The 20,822-nt window shown below is 40.3% G+C and overlaps 1 protein-coding gene across 3 annotated transcripts; it reads right to left on the bottom strand.

The window, feature by feature from the left end:
- Window positions 1-273: 273 nt before the first annotated feature.
- LOC148677996 (short coiled-coil protein B) lies at window positions 274-20,380 on the bottom strand. Of its 3 annotated transcripts, none has more exons than XM_088629811.1 (4): window positions 20,215-20,380; window positions 3,875-3,946; window positions 3,328-3,408; window positions 274-2,244 (listed from the first exon to the last, which is right to left on the bottom strand). In XM_088629811.1, exons 1-4 carry the CDS (start codon window positions 20,276-20,278, stop codon window positions 2,102-2,104), a joined length of 360 nt encoding a protein of 119 aa, XP_088485937.1. In that variant the 5' UTR covers window positions 20,279-20,380; the 3' UTR covers window positions 274-2,101. The 3 variants fall into 3 exon arrangements, with proteins under 3 accessions (XP_088485937.1, XP_088485945.1, XP_088485952.1); XM_088629819.1 differs by lacking the exon at window positions 20,215-20,380 and adding an exon at window positions 5,349-5,505; XM_088629826.1 differs by lacking the exon at window positions 20,215-20,380 and adding an exon at window positions 4,759-4,879.
- Window positions 20,381-20,822: the final 442 nt, after the last annotated feature.

Genomic DNA, 20,822 nt, shown 5'->3' on the forward strand with positions numbered 1-20,822 from the left:
ACTCCAAATCAGGGGCACCACAAAATAAAATCCCAGGATCAGATTTGTGAAGACAAGTGTGCATCATATTGTCTTGATATGAAATTATTTAACTGTAGCATTCAGCCAATGCTAGTAAAGTATTACCTTGAATTGTCCATTTGTAAAACTTAAATATCAAATTATTATTATGAATGAAGCAAATGACTACTTTTTATTATGGATCCCAGAAACTTCTCTCTTTAAGACACTTCCAGATACCAGTGAGAAAGAATACCACCATACGGACTCATGCAAAAGCAAAAACATCTTTATTAAAACAAAAGTCTCAAAAGCCAACACAGTAATAAAATGTACACAATCTACACACAAAGTCAGTAATATCTCGGGGTGTGTAGGCAAGTTACATGTCCGCAGGAAAAAATAAAAAAAATAAAACTACTTTCAATGCAAATAAATTATGACATTCTCTCTAAAAGTTCTGAAAACTCCAGGTTAATTCTCTTCATCAAGGAAACACCCCAGAGGACTTGTTTCCTCGTAAATACACACTTACGCGGACACCTGATCGTTGGCCACGGTTTTAAAGGGCTCTAATAACAGGAGACTTGGATCCACTTTTACATTAAATAGCATCTGGCACCACATTTTATTTGACTGTGCCCTGAATGTTTTCAAATCCAAACACAAATCAATGTTCCTAACAATTTTTAATGATCAATATTTCTTCCGCCTTTAAGTGCAGTGCCAAGCCATTATTCCTCCTTAGCCTTCCTGCCCACTTAACCACAACATTATCTGAAACTACACTGGCACCACATCAACAGCGGCCTACCATGTCTGCACTGGTGGCAAATTTCATCAATCTGTGGGCTTCTCCTCATTCTTTGTAAACTAGCTCTACAGAACATGATGATCATCTTCAGAATAAATTCTGAGTACCAAGTCTAGTTTGGCCTTCGGTTAAAAAAAACTCTGTGCCAATTCATCTTTGAATAACAGTAACATTAGCGAAACTGATGACTGAAATAACTGGGAAACTCCAACCCTCTATTGACATTTTCCCTAGAAACTCCACCGATCTGAAATGGAACAGACTGTTTTATAATGTCAGAGAGCAGTCAGCTGTGTCCCTTGTGTGTTAAAAGCATTGTTTAAAAAACACTGCATTTTATTCCCCAGGTACAGTAATTAAAGCAGTCAGATCAGTAAAAAGAACACATTTTTCATTTTTGTTGTAATACTAATTTGCCCATACACCTATGTGCAAAAGAAAGTGTATCCGTTTAATCCTCATTAAACTCATATTAGAATAATAACGCTGAGTGTTTACAACTTCACTGGTAATGACCTCGGTACATAATGCGAGTGGCCTTATTCTCATTGTGCTGACACTCACAATAGTTTAAATCAATACAAAGCACTTTCATCTTAAACAGATACTGCTGAAAGTAAGTAGATGGAACCAGTGTATTCAGGCATACACATAGTATACACTGTTTCTGTACAGCCCTCTTTGTGCTTACCCATTTATACAGAAAAGATATAATCTGGTGTATATGTTACATCACACCAGACTTGTCAAGAGATTGGTAAGGACTCACCGAGAATTGTAAAAGCCAAATAATCTGAACTATTTCTCTAAACCAGTCTTGTATAGCCCTGTACTCGCCTTCCCAGTCAAAATCATGCAGGTTTATTATTTAAATTCCTCAAATTCACACAGATTTGCACACTATTCAAATTCCCTAGTGTGTCTGTTTTGTCCTGCGTGTGGCAAACCGCTCAAAACAGTCCTTTCCATTTGACAAACTGGCACAGACAGGAAAATACCACAGATGGTGAAGTCAACTTCTGTCCCTGCAAACTTCACTAAAAGAGTCAAGGACGCCACACGAAACATCGTTCGTAGAAGGCGTTTCTCTGGGAAGTCCCCAACCCATGCAGAAGGCTGAGCACGACGAGTCCGCGGCTTTACGCCAAACCGGAACAGATTACATAAAAAATGTTAAATTAATACGAACAAAAACCTATAAACTGAGCTTAATGTGCATTTTAATGACTACACAGATGTAAACATGATCGGTGGTGGTCAGGGAGGTGGGAAAGGGGAGGCAGCCCCTTACTTTCGTTTGCTCTTTGTGTCAGTCGTCTGGAAGACGCTGGACGCCGACATGAGGTTCTCAATGTACTGTCCCAGCACCTGGTTTTCCGACTTCAGCTTGAGGTTCTCTTCTTTCACCGCATCGACTCGTGCCGAGAGGTCTTGAGAACGGGAAGGGGAGAGGGGAAAACGGCTTCTTTCAAGGCCTGTTCTAAAAGTAGAACTTGTACGCCAAGCAAGACAGACGAAAACAAACCACTTTCTGGAGAAAAGCGCTGACTGGGCAATGCGTACTTTAATTGTCCCTCAGCACTGTACTAGGATTTCCGCATTCACTCCAGGGCATATTCCATGACTTTTCTATTATATGTCAGCAAGCGTCTGTGACAATATAGTCTTGATATGGCCCTTAGCCATTAGCAGTCAACTAATCCTCAAGTCTCTTTTGCTCTGTTCTATGAATCATTTAAGTAATTTTACACTGTAATTAGTACCAGATATTATATAGGCTGTCCAAGCATATAGTAACCCCACTCCACAACTTCCTTTTCCATTGTTTTTCTCCATTTTGCATGGCTTTTCTAACTCTGAAAACGAAATGGGTAACTGTTCTGTGAACTGTTCTGTTCTGTGAACCCAGATGTGTGTTGACCCTATTGACTTAAGAACCTGACCTGTTGGTCTATGGTTAGTACATGAAAGTGGTATTACATTTTCTGATAAGCCATAGCCATCAAATGGCTCTCATACACAACAGTGGAGCTGACTTTATTCAGAATTACAACTACAGCTTTAGGGCCATAGAGGTGATCAGAAGAAAATCAGAGGAAAATCAGAATTACACTGTAATTATATCTAGCACACTCTTATATCCATCATATCTATTAGATATATAATATCCCCTATAGTCATTACAGTTCAACTATGCATCTTGCTGTATTTTTCCACAATTTAATAAGAATGTCATTCTTGAAAATCAGTAAATGTTTGCCAATTATGACTGCAATTTCATTTCAACTTAAGGTGTAGCTGAGCAAAACATGTGTAGGTATTTTAATTAACAGTGCTCGTGTAACTACAGTTTTGATCATAATTAACTGTAGGACTGCAGTAGATAGTACTCTAAAGTCCCAGTTTTAACACTGGACATTCAAGAAGGTGATGGGTGGAAATCCATTCTGTCCTACTGTAGGGGGTTATGATGATAAGACCTGACATTGAGAGGAATGGAGATCTCCTCTCACCTTCCAAAGTGTGCTGCAGCTCCAGAACCTGGTTAATGAGTCTCGTCTTCTCCTCCAGCTCCACCTGATTCTCAGTGTCTCCTGTGCCACAAACACACACGCACTGGGGTCATCCACAACTACATAGAAGGCTGGGAGCAAAATCGTCAGTTGAATCTGAGATTCATTCTGCTGCTTCACACTGACAGGAAGACCCTCTGTCTTAAGATAAGAACATTAAAGCTAAAGGGATATGCTTTTGATTGCTCTCTATGCTCAGAAACAAAAAAAAAACAACAATAAATGTACTACAATGAAGACTAGTAACAGTAAAGCAGGATCTGATGCAATAGTAAGAAAGGTAATACAATTTTATTAAAATAGGTTGCAAGCTAAGAATTACAAAGTTGCAGAGAGCTGCCTCATTTTTATTAAGAGTAGATAAAAACTTGAACTGCCCTCTTAATTTAAACAATAACACGCGCATGTGGACACTCCAATGTTTTCAGTGCAGCACTGTCTGCTAAGAAGTCAGCTCTAGAGAGAGACTGTTTGAGTTTGCCCTTACCATCTATGTCGGAGTTCATGGTGAAATACTCGTCTTCTTCTTTAGAATACAGGGCTGCAGATCTACTGTCCACTGCAGAAAAGAGCACAGACAGAAAGGAAAGATTTAAAGAATATTCCCAATAGCTAGGCTAGAACAGATATGCATATATTAATGAAAGAAATTCAGACACTTTCACACAGATATACGTCTACACAGGAATTAGGTAACTCAAAAATAGCAAATCAGATACCAGCGCCGTCCCAGATGTGTTCAGATTCGTACTCTTTGCTTAACAGATCTGCTTACTCGTTGTGAAAGTTTCAACCCGAACATTTTTAAATCTATTTCCCCCCAAACACCACAGCAGAAGCGACTGCACTTAAGGAAAAACACCTTGGTGTACTGTACATACCTAATTCTAAACATTTTTCACGGGGCTTGCTATCACATGGATATACCACCCCAGTATTCCCACTAACACGTGAGCATCTGTAAGTTTGTTAGAAATCAGGAAAAATTACTTTCCATTAATTTTGCCGCTATGAAACTGTATAAAGATGCAATTTACAAGGTTATCAAGCGTCCAACGTCACCGTTTCTTCATGGTCAAAAAGTAACTCGCTTAACAGTGTTGCTATTACATTATCTGATGGCCAATAAAAAAAATCCTAATCTAAAGATTTCAAGTAAGAAGAGGATTGGCCACACATAGAAAAGGACACATCACAACAGCTGTCAGCCCAGCGTTTCCAATCATAATCCAACATTTTACAGAATAGGAAAAGGCGGCGTCCGTGCGTTTAAAAGGATCATCTCCACAGAGGATACGCTGGTATCTACTGTATAAAACGACCAACCCTCAAACCGAATAAAACCAAACACAAAATACGCGGAAGACGAACCGCCGACACGACAGTCGTTTGGATGCTAGATGAGCCGAAATCGGGGTACCGCCAGCGCTGCGGGCGCTATGGGCTCAGCCCGGTTTGTAGCAGCGGCGATGGAGACACGGACCCAGCCCTGAACTCAGGCAATCCGGGGCACAGGGAAAGCTGCCAAGGCCTGGCCCATGTCGACAGACCGACTGCATTTCTTAAAGGAAAATGTTGGCCGTGGATCTATCACCGTTACAATCGAACACGCAGGGCAACCTCTCCCTCCCCCCCCCCGGATGTCATATTAACACTGGCCGACCGAAATGGTCAAGACTCCGTCGCTCCTGCAACTGTCAAGACTGCGTTTTACCTGTTTTCCTCAGTCGTTTCGTCCCTGAATGGCTTTCGAATAACCGTAATATAAATCGTACATTTAAAGCATTGAGAGTTATTCAAATCAGTGTGCACATAAAAAAAAACAACCGAGGCCTGTACGCCCTGATCTCTTGAAAAAAGGAACTGGTTATACGCAGCTAAACAGCGTTTTAAAACGTGAAAACCCCAAACCTTCACATTAAAAGTGGGCAGATTCTGTGATGTTTTCAGGAGTCACTTACCCTTCAGAAGCGAAGAAATTATTTAAGCTCTAGGCGGAGAGTTTATAATGAAACCTTAACAAGCCTGTCACTGCGGTCTCCCCGTGAATGATCAACAAACCCTCACTGGGCGCTGCGGCGCACTTACAAGGCAGTCCGGCAGGGGGCGCCACAACACGAAGCGGAGAGCTTGGAACGACTATATAACCGCAGTGCCCAAACAATGACGACAGCCGTTACTGTACAATGCACAGTAAAAACACTACATGAAAAACGTGTAACCTATTGATCCACAGTGCAGTAATGCCCTAGCATTATAATATATATTATATGTTTTTGAATGAGAATAGGAGTAATTGAACAAAAAAAGTACAGAATTTGACCACAGTAAGTAAAATATTAAGTTGCACGTGAAGAAAAGACTGCATAAAAAGCAAATAATAATAATTGTTGTTATTTCGAAGTATCCTAGTTACAATATAGCCCGTTGGGAATGCACTTTGCTCTTTTTAAGAATGAAATAAAATATATTTATAAAATAAAGTGACACTAAAACCCCATCGTTTAGTTATTTGAGTTAAATGTTTATAGATAAAAGTTTTATTTATTGAGATTATATATTATATTCTAATACATCAGGACTCTCCATTCTAGCCTTAAGTTCTCTGGGATTTAAGACTGCCAGTGAGGTCTTTTGAGTGCTCTGAAACGAGAACCGGTTGTCTCCCTATGGTTTTGGATGGAGCTCCGCTTTGCGGTCCTGCAGAGACCAGCCACAGTAAGAAAAGCCCCCCATCGGTACTGCTTCTGTACTGTAACTCCTCACATTGGCCTAACAGCTCTTCAGACCACGCTGCTCCAAGACTGAAAAACTGTGTCTCAAAAGCCATTGCTTTATTTATCTTGTTTCTACGGTGGCGAATTCATTTAACAGAGCATTAACTCTTCTTAATTTCAACATTTCATCTCTCTGTACATGTTGCTGTATCTATACCTGCATGTTGAGGCACATTACAGTTCACATAGGCTGTCAGCGTGCCGCCCACGTCAGGCATGGCTCTGAAGAAAAGCTGGCAGGGTATGTTTTCATCTGCTCTCGCTTTAGACAGTTCCCACTGAACGGCAGCCACATTAGCTTCAGTTCTGATGCAAAACCTGGAGTCCAGAGTGACTTGATTATTATCATCGCGTTTTTTATAAATTGTTGTGTTCAGGAATTGTTTCAGTACCAAGTTTTGAAAACAAACATTTTCTCAGGTTAGTATAAGCAGATTTTTAGTTACAGTATCATTATAATGAACATGTTAAAAGTGGAAACTGTGTGTGTTGTTCACTCAGTACGAATGTGAATTAAATGAATTCCTTGAAATCAGTATCTTCCAAACTTTAATTCTCAACTACATTGTAGTCTTTTATTCTTCATACCCTCACATTCCTGTTTTCCAGAGCAGGTTCAAATGTATTTCAAAAGTTGTGATGTGTTGTTCTATCTTGGCGACCTGAGTAGGACACTTTCTGAGCACGTCTGCTTGTTTTTCGCTGAGCTGGCTCTTTGTAACACACAGGAATATAAGTGTATTACTCCATGGGCTACCTGACTCAGGGGGTAGCTTATGTTTCCCATGTTGTTTCAATTATCAGTTGCTGTCAGATTGAATTGTCCCTGACTTCGCCCCACCTAAAGTTTGTTTGATTCAGCATTATCCCACATGTCAGGCAATTTATTGTCAATGTTAGACATCAGAAGGCTTGAAAGGCTTCACGTTTCCAGACTGTTTTCTGCCTTCTCTCCAGGCTTGCCAGGAAAGGGAGATTTAGGGAAATTGTAAAGCATAATGTTATTAAGTGTCAGGGCTGAGCCAAATCCATTTGTTTTCAGGTATCTCTCAAAACATGGACATGATGTTGTTTTAGCCCTTTGAAATGATAAATAATTGGAGTTCTGAAGAGGTAACTTGAGACCATTTCTAATTAGGCCTCATTTCCGAATGAAAATGTCTAAATGCAACCTGAATGTAGTCTGCTGACTCACAATGTGTTACACAGACATATTGTTAATTTAATTCTCTGTTTCCCAAAAACATAATTGGTTTCATTTTTAATACCTTAATGTTTCTAACTTGTCAAATCCTTCTCAGTGTGAGATGGTATTGGGATTTAAACAGATGTGCGACAGCTTGCAGATATTCATAAGCTTTTCTAATGTGAATGTGAGCAGCCTAAAGTACCTTCTCAGTTTACTAAGAACATAAGAAAGGTTTATCTGCAAGAGGAGGCCAATTGGGCTGAAGTGTTGTCCTACACCGAGATGCTAACAGAGCTGAACCTTGAACACATCAATCTGTAATCTTATGACAGGTTTGTGGGATGTCTTTGATTTATTGGAGCTGCTCTAACACTTAAATTCATCAATCTTTTATGAGAGGCAAAGGCTCAGAATGTGCTTATTCCAAAACTAGTTATTACTCGTTCTAATGTTGATCGTTTCCTCAATAAATGCAAAGGTGTCTTTTATTTTGCCGTTTTATTCCTCTTAAATTCAATCCAGTTTGCTCCTGCTGGTTGATAAGTCATTAAAAAAAAAACACCCTAACATTACAGCAAAGCAAAGGCTTGTGTTGTATTGGCACGGAGGTATATTACTAAAAATATTGGTGCAACTTCCTGGGCTCCTGCAGATTTGCAGTGATGTCAATGAAGGCCGCTTCACTCCTCCAGTTGATGCTGACCTTCCTGTCAGGTGCTGTGGAGCTAGAGATGAATGTGTCCCTGAGTTGGCAGGTCACAAGAGCTTTTAAGCCCCAGCTCACTCTCCTTCTGCACTGCATGAGCAGTTGCTGTGAGCCAGTATGTCAAGAGACAGTTGGTGATTGCAAAGGGGGTAGGTATATATAAAAGTCAGTGCATGTTTTCACTTTCCACATCTCATTCCGAATTGTACTTATCATAGGGGAGTAATGTTGCCACTAACGTAAGGAACTGGGTCTCAGAGGAATCTAGTTGGCATCTGGCTTTGTGACCCAATTCAATCGATTCTAAAAAGACTGCGGTGCTTCATGGGAGCTAAAGACAATGTGGAAAGAGAAGCACCATTCTCATCTATGACGGCAGAAAGGATATTCTACACCTCGCAGAACGTGAGACCAGCTCCCCTGATGTTCAACATCATTAGAGATCTGTGTTGTGTATTAGAACCTATGATCACTGGGAAAAAAAACCTACAGGAAGCACATATGTTACATATACAAGGTTAGCAATACAGTATGGTGGGGATGTCACACGCAGACCTGTCTTACAATTGCTATGAATAATTCTGAATTGGACAGATGCTTGCTTTTCATATGCATGTTCCCCTGGCAAAACATATTTCAGTACCAGTTGGTTGCACTAGATTAACTACTGTGGAAAGATCAGTGAACAGATATGACAGTGCTGTTCTGCTACTTTGAGAAACCCATATGCTGTTTATGGGGAGAGCAGACTGCAGTAATAACTGACCGTAACCCCATGGAAATATTTTCCTCTCTTGATCAGCATTCCTCCACATTCCTCACTCACTTCATTGAGAGTGCTTCGCCCTAAGCTTTAATACTGATAGTAGGACTGGACAGACCATCTTTCCCAGGAAATTAAATATTGAAATCTTTTGTCTGCCCCCCCCCCATCTATAAAATCCATTTGTAAGCTAAATATTTGTATTTGTTATATTTAATATAGTAGGTGGCCTACAAGGGAGCTGTGGTGGCTCTGATGGCATGGGTGTCTAGCTCCTGACCAGAAGGTTCAAGGTTCAATCCCAGGTAAGGTCAAGTAATGTAGCTTGCTCTAATTCCTTCCAGATGGCTCCCAGGTCCACTTGGCCTGCTTTCCAAATGAGTACCAGGGGTTAATCCTTCTGGAGGTAATAGGGGGCCAGAGCATGATGCTGACCACATCACCTCCACTTTCAGTGTTGCATGGTCAAGAAATATGGTGGCCTTTGCCCCCCATTCCCCATGGGCCTTGATGGCCGGAAAAGGGACTGACCTTCCCTACCTACCTTCAAGCACAACTCCCTGGCTTCAAACCAAACATGGTGATGTTAAACTATTAGTGCCAGGTTTGTGCCTCTAAATTTGAAAGGGTTTTCAGAGCTGAACTCGTAAAGCCCTTCAAAAATCAATAGGGCCACAAGCTTCCCTGTCAGTTCATTCATTCATAAGCCAAATTGCGTTTTGTTTTTGTGTTGCTCATGATTAGGTTAGTTAGGCTACATGTTGCTGGATGGCCAGGAGAAGCGAAACTGAAACTGAAACCCATTAAACTTTTTCAGACAAATCTCAAAAGTGGATTTGTGGTGCAAAGCAGGTAGCTGGTGGCAGTTTTCTTTCAGCGATTGAAATGTCCCAGCTGGAGTTCTGAGTACACGGCACCATGTTTTTTTTACAGAGGGTTTAAAGGGGTTTCATGTGGCTAGTTTCCTCATGAAAAAAAAAATAAGGAAATTGATACTGTGAGACAAAAGAAATGAAGACTTATGACATGCAAAGATGTACAGTAACTCTTATCCTCACAAGGCATGGTTTTTAAATAATAACAGCAATTACTGATAAAAAATTCTTTGTTTCATTGGTTTTTGAGTCACTTGAAAAGTAATTCTGAACTCATTATTTAACTCTAAGTGTGGAGATTAAGGTAAGAACGATCTAGTTATTTAGAATGGGGTCAATGTGGAACTGGATACTGCTAGAAATATTAGGATACTGGCTAAATTTCTTTTTCCTTTTTTATTGTGTAGTTTTATTTTTTCTCATAGTGGAATATAATAAATAACCATTGTGTCCAACCTAATAGAGCACCAAACAAAGAGATCTTGTTTATTGTTTATAGTGGGAAAATTCAGTAGCATTTTTGTTGCCCTCTGGTGCTTTTTTATGGTAATTAAAATGTTTATTTGGCTTGTGTTTATAATGCACTGATGTTCCAAACAAAGTAACAACTGTGAATGTGTTCTTAGGTATTAGATTTATGGGAAGAAGTTAAAAAGGCCACCCACACCCTAGGGCATTTTAGGTTTTGCCATCCACTGAGACCACAAGGATTAAAGGATGGGGCAACAACTTAGCAAGAGGGGGCGATCGTTATGGTTTTCTTCTGTTCTTTTAATTCTTTTAAATGCCCACTTAAGCTCACCAAACAGCCAAATAAAAAGCGGAAAAGGGAAACATCTCCTTCCATTTAAACGATTTTGTACATGTATTCCTGTTAAAACTGTTGTTCCCAAGCTGGTGTGTATGTGCATCAAGTGTCTATTCCTAGATTTGTAGGCAGAGGGAGACAGAGCACATTATGTTTTATTCTAAGCAATTTTTTTTTACACAACCTCGTGAGACATTTATTTTTTATTTAATATTTTAATTTACTCCTTTTTACCCCAGCAGGGGCTAAAGTTATATCAATCGTTGCTATTGGTATTTCTCCATACCTTCACATTTCCTCATTCCTGCTCAATATGTTTGAATGGGCTGTTATACTCAAAGCCCATTTCAGCTTCAGGAGACAGAGAGAGGAATTTTGCACTCCACACAGCAGATGTGTGATGCTGAAAATGATGAGGGGAAGACGAGTGCGCAGGTACTTCGAACATATTTTAGGAACCTCTGGATCCTGTGGTACATTTGATACATACCCAGGAAGAGGAAATCAGGCACTTAAATGTCAGAATAACTAGATTATTGCAACCAGTCACCCCACTCTCCTGTCTGACCTGCATTGTGCACACACACGCCCTACCCCTGAGACACTACAAGAGCCAGTGCTGCGTGCTCCTTACATTCATATCGCAGAGCTATAAATTTTGCCTGACAGGAAATATAAGTGGGTATAATTCCTATCTTTGAATACTAATGCAGCCTTCTTATGAACCTTTGTTCTCTCTTTGCTTTTGATCTCACACAGCCTTCCTCTGACTGGCACAGCCCATTCCAGATACATGTACTTTAGGTATTTAGATTTTTGCAATCAGAATAAAAATATTCAAATGGTCGAGATATATATATATATGTAGATCTATACATCTAAATTGAACCGCCCTTTGAATAGAATACTTTAATTTAGTTGTATTTCTTTAAAGAATGAAATAGGAATTATAGAATTAGAATTGCAGGAGAGGAGACAACCTCCTTTTTGCATGAGAGCAGGGTTCTATCAGTTAAATGGAGAACACAGCAAATGTAATCAATGTAGCCCTTTTCTAATCCACTTGTGAGAGAATATGGAAAATATTCTTTCATGACTTTTTCCACTGAATGTGCTTCCTGATCCTTACACAATACCAGTAATAAATATTGATATTACATTTTTCTTAATCTGGAGATTGTGTAACTCTCTTCCTGTGCCAGAAGGCATGAAGATTGTCAGTATGTGCCCATAGTAAAGTAACAATTTACCTTAAAATGGCACTCACAATATTACACTTTCTATCTAATATGTCATGTCATTTACCAAACTGCTTTATACCATACGGTGTCGCAGGAAGCCGGAGCCTACCCGGCAAGCAACGAGCACAAGGCAGGGTACACCCTGGACAGGGCGCCAGTCTATCACAGGGCAGTGCAAGCCAATCACACATGGGGACAATTTGGAGGTAAAGGCTGACTTGGGAAATTTGGCCTGGACATTGGAATAAGTCCCTACTCTTATCGGGAAATGCCCATGGATCTTTAATGACCACTGAGTTAGGACCTCAGTTTAATGTCTCATCTAAAAGATGGAGCCAGCTACAGTATAGTTTCCCCGACACTATACCAGGGCATTAGGATCCACACAGACCGCAGGGTGGGCACCCCCCACTGGTCCCACTAACACCACTTCCAGCAGCAGCTATAAGCAGCAGCCTCCCAAGAGGTCTCTCATCCAGGTTTCATCCAGGCTCAACCCTGCTTAGCTTCAGTGGGTAGCTAGTTGAGAGCTGCAGGGTGATATGGCAGCTAGTGCGCTAACTCATATGGCTGTTTTTAATATTATTTTCTGTAAGCTCCCATTCTTCAGTTTTCAATAACCTTCAGTGTAATTGAGGTTAGCTGGAGCCTAACTTGACTGACTATGAGCAGAAGATAGTATACATTCTTGACAGGATACCAGTCCAGGTATAAGAGCGACAATTAGGAGACACCAGTTAACCCAATAAAAACCCAAAGAAAACCATTGCAAATTCCATTTAAAAGGTGCCATTGGCCAGAATCAAACCCAGAGACAGCAACTGACTGACCTCCACCTCCCACTGTGGAAAAGAAAACACTCACCACTTTGTCTCAGCAAAATGACAAACGGAATTTCAACAACCATTATTAGAGCCAAAGCATGGCACTCTCTTCTTTACAGAAGGATTGCACAGATGCCTCTTAATATAAACTTGTATCATTAAGGGTTTTGTTTCTAGTTCCCGTACAAACCTACAGTGCACCAATTGCTGGCTTATAACAAATGCATTAATAAAAACTTTTAGATGTGTTGAACTTTTGAAGTGTTGTCTGCTGGAAAGGTTAGGAACATTCCAATCTGTAGGGTCTGTAAACACACGTCTCCTGGGTGATGGGAGCCAAGACCAATATTCAGGATGAACATAGGAGGGAAACTTAGAGAAGATGAGTTGGGTACAGTCAAGGTAGCTGGTGGTACAGCCTTATATAAACACATGAAATTAGAGCTAATCATGTCAAAGAAAAGAAAAAACAAATTTGATTGTATAATGTATTCGAAATAAAAGCATTTAATTGTGGGCAGTAGAAGTATACTGAGCAACCCGCTGAATCAAGACTACCTTAATTATAGTGGGAGAAAACTGTTTCTAATACATAATCTACATGTATTAACCTCCCACCTCTTCGTATCTGGGACTGTCTCATTAATTTTTATTGTCTGTGATCCACTGCACAGCGTGACTCATTCTGTGGTCCCCACTATTTCACACAAAAAAGCTGTCCGACTGCCTTGTCTCATTAACTGTGGCTGGCGAGGGCTCAACTGCATTTGTGTGGAATGAGCATGTTTCGTTTCATATGTCGTTTATTTGATCAAATCAGTTCCAGCTAATTCTTGAACAAGTGTCTGACGGAGTTGCCAGTGTGCTCTTAGTACACCTTATTAAAAGTGTTTCTGAAGCCTACATACCTTATTGTTCAAATAAAAGCCTTTTTGTCTCATGCAGTTTCTTTTTTCCATTCGTTACTTTATAGCCAGCAGCAATATCATCCTGCGGCTCACAACTGGCAGCCCACTGAAGCTAAGCAGGTGTGAGCCTGGCCAGTACCTGGATGGGAGACCTCCTGGGACAAGCTAAGGTTGCTGCTGGAAGAGGTGTTAGTGGGGCCACTAGGGAGCGCTCATCCCGGTGGTTGATGTGGGTGCTAATGAGGGGGGCACTATGTTATAAAAAGGCGCATCCTTTGGATGAGGACGTAAAACCAAGGTCTGTGGTCATTAAAAATCCCTGGGTGTTTCTTGAAAGGAGAAGGGGTGTTACCCCTGTGTCCTGGCCAAATTTCACCATGGTCTTTACCAATCATGGCCTCTTAATATTCCCCATCACTCTGTTCTCCTCCCCACTGAGCGTACTGGTGCACTTTGGCTGTCGCTGCATTATCCAGATGGGGCTGCACATTGGTGGTAGGAGGACTACAGGGGAGTCCCTGTAAAGTGCTTTAACTGAAGTACCAGAAAATAATAACTTCCAGAAGCCTTATCATACCTTTCCTTAATGCTGATTCTTAGTGTCAAGAATCACATTACTCACATCTAGTCTCACATCAGAAGGCAATCTATCCCAGCCTTGGTAAACAAGTACATCATGAGTAAAATTTTAAATGTGAGAATCATAAAGAAGTCTGACCAAATCACACAGAATAAGACACAAGTTCTGTGCGTTGTCTGAGTTGGTCAGTAAGTGTAGGTGTTTCAGTGTGGGTTAGCGCTAATAAATGTGATCAATATGAGCAGTCATTTGAAGTGAGTAGTGGTGTTCCTTCAGGACTTATGAATTTGCAACCTTTATTTTTATGTTTTACCACCGAATGAAAAGCTTTTCTCTTAATTAAGTAATGCTAGGCTGGATTAATGATCGTAGGATCTCTTAAGAGTCGTTTGTAATCTGTTTTATAATAGTATTTTATAGTATTAATAACACTTCAATAGTTACAAGTTTCATATCTACGTTCTTTACAACCTGTAATAGATTAATACAGTTTTAATAATTAATAATAATAATAATAATAATAATAATAATGTTGCCTAACTCAACTGCTGGCTCCCTGTACAGATATCTTTAAATGATTACCTTGTTTATAGCTGCAAAATGGTTAAATTGATACAGTTAGAGGAATTAGTTTAAAAACCTAATGAAAAGCTTGTGCTTGAATGTAACCCTAGGAACCCCGTAACCCACAAGCTCCGGATCTGAAAAACACTGGCATATGGTAAGCACAGAAGTCTCGTGCTGGAGTTCAGCCTAACTGAAGTGCATCTATCTATCTTTTATCGCAAAGCCCCATGTTCCTGGTAAAGCTCATGGCAGCCCAGAACCTAACTTAGAAGCACAGGGCTCTGGGTAGTACTAAGCCATGGATGGGACATCAGCCCGTTGGAGTGAACACACACACACAGGGAAAAATATATAGAGACACCAAGTCTCCTAGTCGTCATATGTTTGGACAGAGGGAGGAATCCAGATCACCAGAAGTAAATCTTCAAGGCTATTGTCTCGTCATACGTCAACAGGTTTCTGACAAGCAGGTTTGTAAATCCCATTCGGTATGGGCCCCATGATGCATTCATGTCAGGTCCCTCTACAAACAGTAAGTGACCAATACCAGATACACCCGTTGTTATCACAGACACAGGCCAGCAAAAGGCAGTGCACAGAGTGACAGACTCACAAAGATGCTGCACACAGACCACAGGAATGGAACTCTCGTCAATCTGGAGAGCAACAGCCACATCAGTGATATGATTTGCATTTGGTTTGACATGAATTTGACTTAAGCACCTCCCCAACTTATCTAAAAAAGCACTGTGCTGGGCTATGATTTGGAGGTACAGTGAACTGCTTTGTGTCAATAATCAATTTGAAGCAGAAATCGGTACCCTGTGCTAATACAGTATATTTGAGACCACTTACTGTATTCACTTGTTTCACATATTAGAGCCCAGTGACACTGAGCTGTGGTGTTATGATTTGCTGCAGTCCCTACATCAGATACCGTAAGAATAGAAGAAAGGTTGCAGAAAAAAAGAGGGCATTCAACCTGTCTATCTCTTTTGCTTATGGCATTGCTTCTTCATTATCTAAACCCGTGCATCTCATATGTGTGCTGACATCACCTCTGTGCAAACAACGTCTCAGCAGCACACCTTCTGTTTTCCAGTTACCAATGTGTCGCAAATACTTTGTTTTTTCACACTTGTGAAATAATAAAGAACAGAATTCTATCATTTTTGCAAGCATATCACAACTGATCCAAGGACAATCGCGGATCTAGCGGTTTCTTGAAAGAAACAAGAGTATCAGTTTCCACACTTTGACTGGGTAGCTTCTTTCATGCTCCCACAATCTTATGGGTGACAAAGTGCTTCCTGTTCTCAGTTTTTAATGGCCTTTTCATGTGGTTTCCACTTGTGCCCTCTAGTTTTTGTTTCACTGTTTGCTCTGAATTGACCATATCAGCATCTTTTGATCATCTAATAACAACAGGGCTCATCTGGGTTAGAAGCCCTGATCACGGCAGAATCCATCTCTCTGCTACTTTTGTTTGGTCAGATCTGGGTCGCTTCCAGGTGCTTCCTGTCAGCAGATAGTGCTGTAAGGTGGATGGGCGCATTTTGAATATATAAACAGCTTTGTGTTGTACTGTTCCTACCAGAAACGTGAGCTCTGTCTCTGTCACTGTCACTGGCCTGACATGGAATTGCTTCTTCATGATCTAAACCTGTGCACACGCAATGTCCCAACAGCTCACAATCTTCTTTTTGCTGTGGATGCTTCGCAAATACTTTGTTATTTCACACTTGGCAAATAATAAAGAATATAAAAAAGCAACATGAATTCTAACATTTTTGCAAGGATATCTCAATTCATAATACACTACTAAAACATGTTAATCAAGAGGCATTGCGTAATTAACAAACCTGGTGAAAAGCACATCTTGCATTCCTTTAATGTTTGGTGTAGTTTTACCCGCACAAACAGTCCAAAAAATTAGCCTGTCCTTCTGAAAAGGCCCACTTTCACTGATGTTCAAGCTTTTATTTGGCATTTTTAGCACACTGCTTAATCTGTATTCTAACAATACATGTGGATGAGCCTTTTGCACGGGGCACTTACACAGAGCAATTATATTCCTAGCAAGTGACACACTGAAGTGAAGACTTACAAAACCTAATGATGAATTCAAACTCTCAAGCAAATCAGGATGAAATTTGCTCATTTCCCTGCAAAGAGCATTATGCATTTTCAGTCATTTTCTGCTTTCCAGAGAGTGAGAGAAACAGAAGCTTCTGATGATCTCTGGAGGTAATGATCTGGTAAAATTGGTTGCCATTAGTAAAGAAAGATCCAGTGTCAGTGTTCACTTTGTACTTCCATCTGCAGTACAAGAATCAGGTTTGAATATCACTGCACATAAAGTAACAGTACAACTTGAAACCTTCATTGTTATAAAAGGATGCAGAAAAACCCTGTATGCTTGTACTCAAGGCACTTTTTTCTGTCAGTCTGATTTTCATTGCTGGTTTATACTGAGCTAGAAATGTAGCACTTTAATTTCAGCCTGCCATAACATCGGTACTTAATGCATGCTTAAAGGACTGTAAGTAAGGTGCTTGTAAACAAGAAGCCGATTTTCTGTTTGACAAAAGTTCCAACTTAGAGACTGGATTGTCTCTAATTTTCAGAATTGACAAGAATACCAGATAAGAGAAGTTTAAGGAATGTGTTTATTATGGCTTGTGCTCTAGCTATTGCTTTTTTTAATTTCCTAGTCTGTACGGAGTCATAGCTAATCCATTTGGTCAGTACGTCAAAGCAGGTGCCTTTTTGGAAGCTCTGGAATAGAGTCTGGGCAACCCAAAGAAATAGAACTGTTGGGCACAGCCTGAAAAATCACTAAAGGAAACAATTACATTTGGGCCATTTGCCTAGAATTTGTAGTCAGCCTGAAAACACATTTGTTTCACAAGCTAACCAGGGTTTACATAAAACTGAAATGGTCAGAAGTTCCTGACTTTTTCCCCAAGCAAATTTTTGCTGCAATCTCCACCTAATTACATCCATCCAAACTCTTAATCTTCCATACCTAGAATGTAACTGGCTTTTTTTTAAACGTTATTCCACTTACAGTATATTACCTATTTATCCATCTTCTCTAAAAATAATGAAACCTAGGATGGATCAAATTCAACCACATCCTGTCGTTTCCAATTACAATTCAAATTTGCCCAAGGGAAGCATTTGTTACTATTTTTAAAAATACCATTACATCAGGTTGGCCCTCAAAATAACAGTATATAGGCCGTTAGTATTTTATTAGTATTGTCAGCTTAGATCTAGACTGAATTCCCCATGCTTGGTGCTGTTCGAAAATTACCATGGCTAAAATTGATCATTACAAAGGAAAATAATGGAAGTGACTGTATTTGTATAAGTAAACCTCAGTCATTTCGGAAATGAAGCTGACTGTCAGTGTGATTTGTTTGGTAGACGTAGTGACTGTTGATTTGGGAAAAAGCCTCAATAACCGCAGCAGCTGAAGAGCACTCTTTATGCAAGCTATAACAGACATTAAGAAGTATTTTAAAATCCTAGTTTTTCTTTTTCTTGTGTTTGTAGATGCCCTATGTTTGTATGTCAACACCTCAGCCCCTTTTTTCTCTTTTGGAAACAGAGGCAGGTCTTTGACAAAAAATACCAATGAGTATCCGTGTGCCCAGCTCCTAACTATCAAATGGGCTTGATGGACCACATGGGACTATCTCATTTGTAACCCTTGTTATGTTCTTATAATTCACACTGGAATACCGTGGATAGAATGATGGAATTTGGGAAGCGGATTGGGGCAGCGGCAGCTGTTTTGCAGGCACTGTACCGGTCTTTGGTGGTGAAGCAGGAGCTGAGTTTGAAGACAAAGCTCTCGGTTTAACGGTCGATCTACGTCCCTGTCCTCACCTATGGTCATGAGCGTAAAGAATGACCGAAAGAACGAGATCACAGATACAAGTGGCAGGAATGAGGTTTCTCCACAGGGCCGCTGGGCTGGCACTCTGTGACAGGGTGAGGAGCTTGGCAATCCGGGAGAGCCTCGGAGCAGAGCCGCTGCTCCTCCAGATCGAGAGGAGCCAATTGAGGCGGTTTGGGCATCTCATTAGGATGCCCCCCCAGTCGGCTTCCTCTGGAGCTGTTCCGGGTACATCCCACTGGGCGGAGACCCTGTGGCAGACCCAGGACACGCTGGAGGGACTATATCTCTCGACTGGCTTGGGAGCGCCTGGGGATCCCCCAGGAGGAGCTGGAATCAGGCAAGTCTGGGCTGATCTACGCGACCCTCACCTGGAAAAGCAGAGTGAAAATGGATGGGTGGATGGATGGAATTTGGGGAATTAATGTTCTTCCATTGGGAAAAGTGCACCACAACTTTCAGCTTTGCACCTCTCACAGGATGGCGGAGGAGAGAGAACGCCACAGGACAGAATGAGCATCGATTAAAGCAAAGGGGGAAGGCTCAAGCAGATGCGGGGAAATCACACTTTCAGTTCATTTGATGTTTGCAGACCATGTAGGGCTGTTTAGTGGCTTTCCTCTCAGTCTGGCACTCAATGTGTTTCAGAATGATAGAAAAATACTACAGAACTCCCATGTCTTGAAGTGGGGAAAAACAAAATTTTATCCCTAAGGTGTGTGAATACATATACATTATATATGCAACTGGCTCTATCTTAAGTTCAGTATTGGAAATAGCCATGGAAACTTAGGAAAAGTGATATATAAGGCATATTAAGCATTATAAATTGATAGTTTTTGTGTAAAAACTAAATTCCATAGTACAGTACATATTATATACTGTATTATATTATACTGACATACTATAATGTTATTATTTATCATTTATCAGGCAACCGATTAGAAAGTGCCTCACATTATTGGATAATTTTCAGTATATATATGTTACAGTTTTACCATAACATGTTATATTATGTGTATGTCAGTTTTTGAAATCTTTCTGACAAGTTCTAGAGGAACTCTTTAAAGTAGCAGGAGGCAATATTATAATGTTCATTATTCTGATGCTTTTGACCTTTTGGAGTGAGCACATTTAAAAAAAAACAAGTTTGTCAGCACGGTGACCCTCGCAAGGAAAAGTAGATTGAAAATGTAAGGATGGAAGTATTACAAACTTTTGAGAATTAACCCTGTAAAGCCTGGTTTTGGTAGAGCAGGTCTCTGGTGTCTTGTGTTAAACAGAATAAGGACCATTGAGTCTCTGTGGTCTTTAACTTAAGTAAAGAAATAATGAGAAGCAATTCATCGGAAGCACTGCTTGGTTTGTGGCGTGCTGAATAAGTATACATTATTCTTTTCTAACATGGTCATGGTGGCGCAAAAAATAATTCAGGCTCCATTTTCAAAGTTCCCCTTTTCAACAAGAATATCTACAAGGCTCTTCTTGTGGAATATAAAACTGCTAAATTGCTAGGTCAAGACTGCAAAACAGTTTTGTAAACTGAGAAATTTAAGGAAGGAACGGTTTCAATAAGTTAATTATTAAAAGACGTTTAGAGCAATGTCGAGTGATAAGGCCTGTATACCACACAAACACCCTTAAACTTTTCATCTGCTGAACAGACTAGAGGTCAAATTTACCTGAGTCATCAGCCAAAGAGATGTTGGTGAAAGTACTGTCTTCTTCATCGGGCTCCCCCTCCATTTTTATATTCCTTTGGCAAAAATAGGTGAAGCTGAATTTCTTTCACCTCTGAGCAAAGCAGTGGCCCCACCCTCTGGTGTCTTGGCTCATGTTAGATCATTTCCACTAAATTATTCAGACCTTTCAAGCTGTAGTGACCTGTTCTACCTGATCAGCGGCTCAGCTGACGCTCTGTTGTCAAGGAGACAAAGAAACATTGCTGTTTCAACAGCATCGGAAACTGCTGGAGATCAAAGTTTAACAGTTTTCCAGATAAAGTGAATCCACACTAAGACGCAATAAATGATCAGTTCTACCTGTTGGACTGCTTATAAAGAATAAACTTGGGATTTTCCATGTTATTTTTTGAAAGGATGAAAAACAGGACATTAAATTTATCCCACCATTTTTGACTTTATGTTTATAACTCCTGAACTGAACCTGAGTTATATATTCAAAGAGCAATGGTAATAGTGTGTGAACACCGATCGTGGTATTTCACCACTTATTCGCATTGGTCAGCAGAATTTGTATTTCTTTATTGATTTATTACATTTACAGGTGT

Source organism: Lepisosteus platostomus, chromosome 1 (genome assembly GCF_059453375.1).
Source record: "Lepisosteus platostomus isolate fLepPlt1 chromosome 1, fLepPlt1.hap1, whole genome shotgun sequence".
In the NCBI taxonomy this organism is placed as follows: domain Eukaryota; kingdom Metazoa; phylum Chordata; class Actinopteri; order Semionotiformes; family Lepisosteidae; genus Lepisosteus; species Lepisosteus platostomus.

Coding starts and splice junctions, on each gene's coding strand:
- LOC148677996 (XM_088629811.1), bottom strand. CDS start 20,278: ATGGAGGGGGAGCCCGATGAAGAAGACAGTACTTTCACCAACATCTCT. Junction 3,947..20,214: donor CTCTTTGGCTGATGACTCAG/GTAAATTTGACC, acceptor TCTTTTCTGCAG/TGGACAGTAGATCTGCAGCC. Junction 3,409..3,874: donor CATGAACTCCGACATAGATG/GTAAGGGCAAAC, acceptor TTTGTGGCACAG/GAGACACTGAGAATCAGGTG.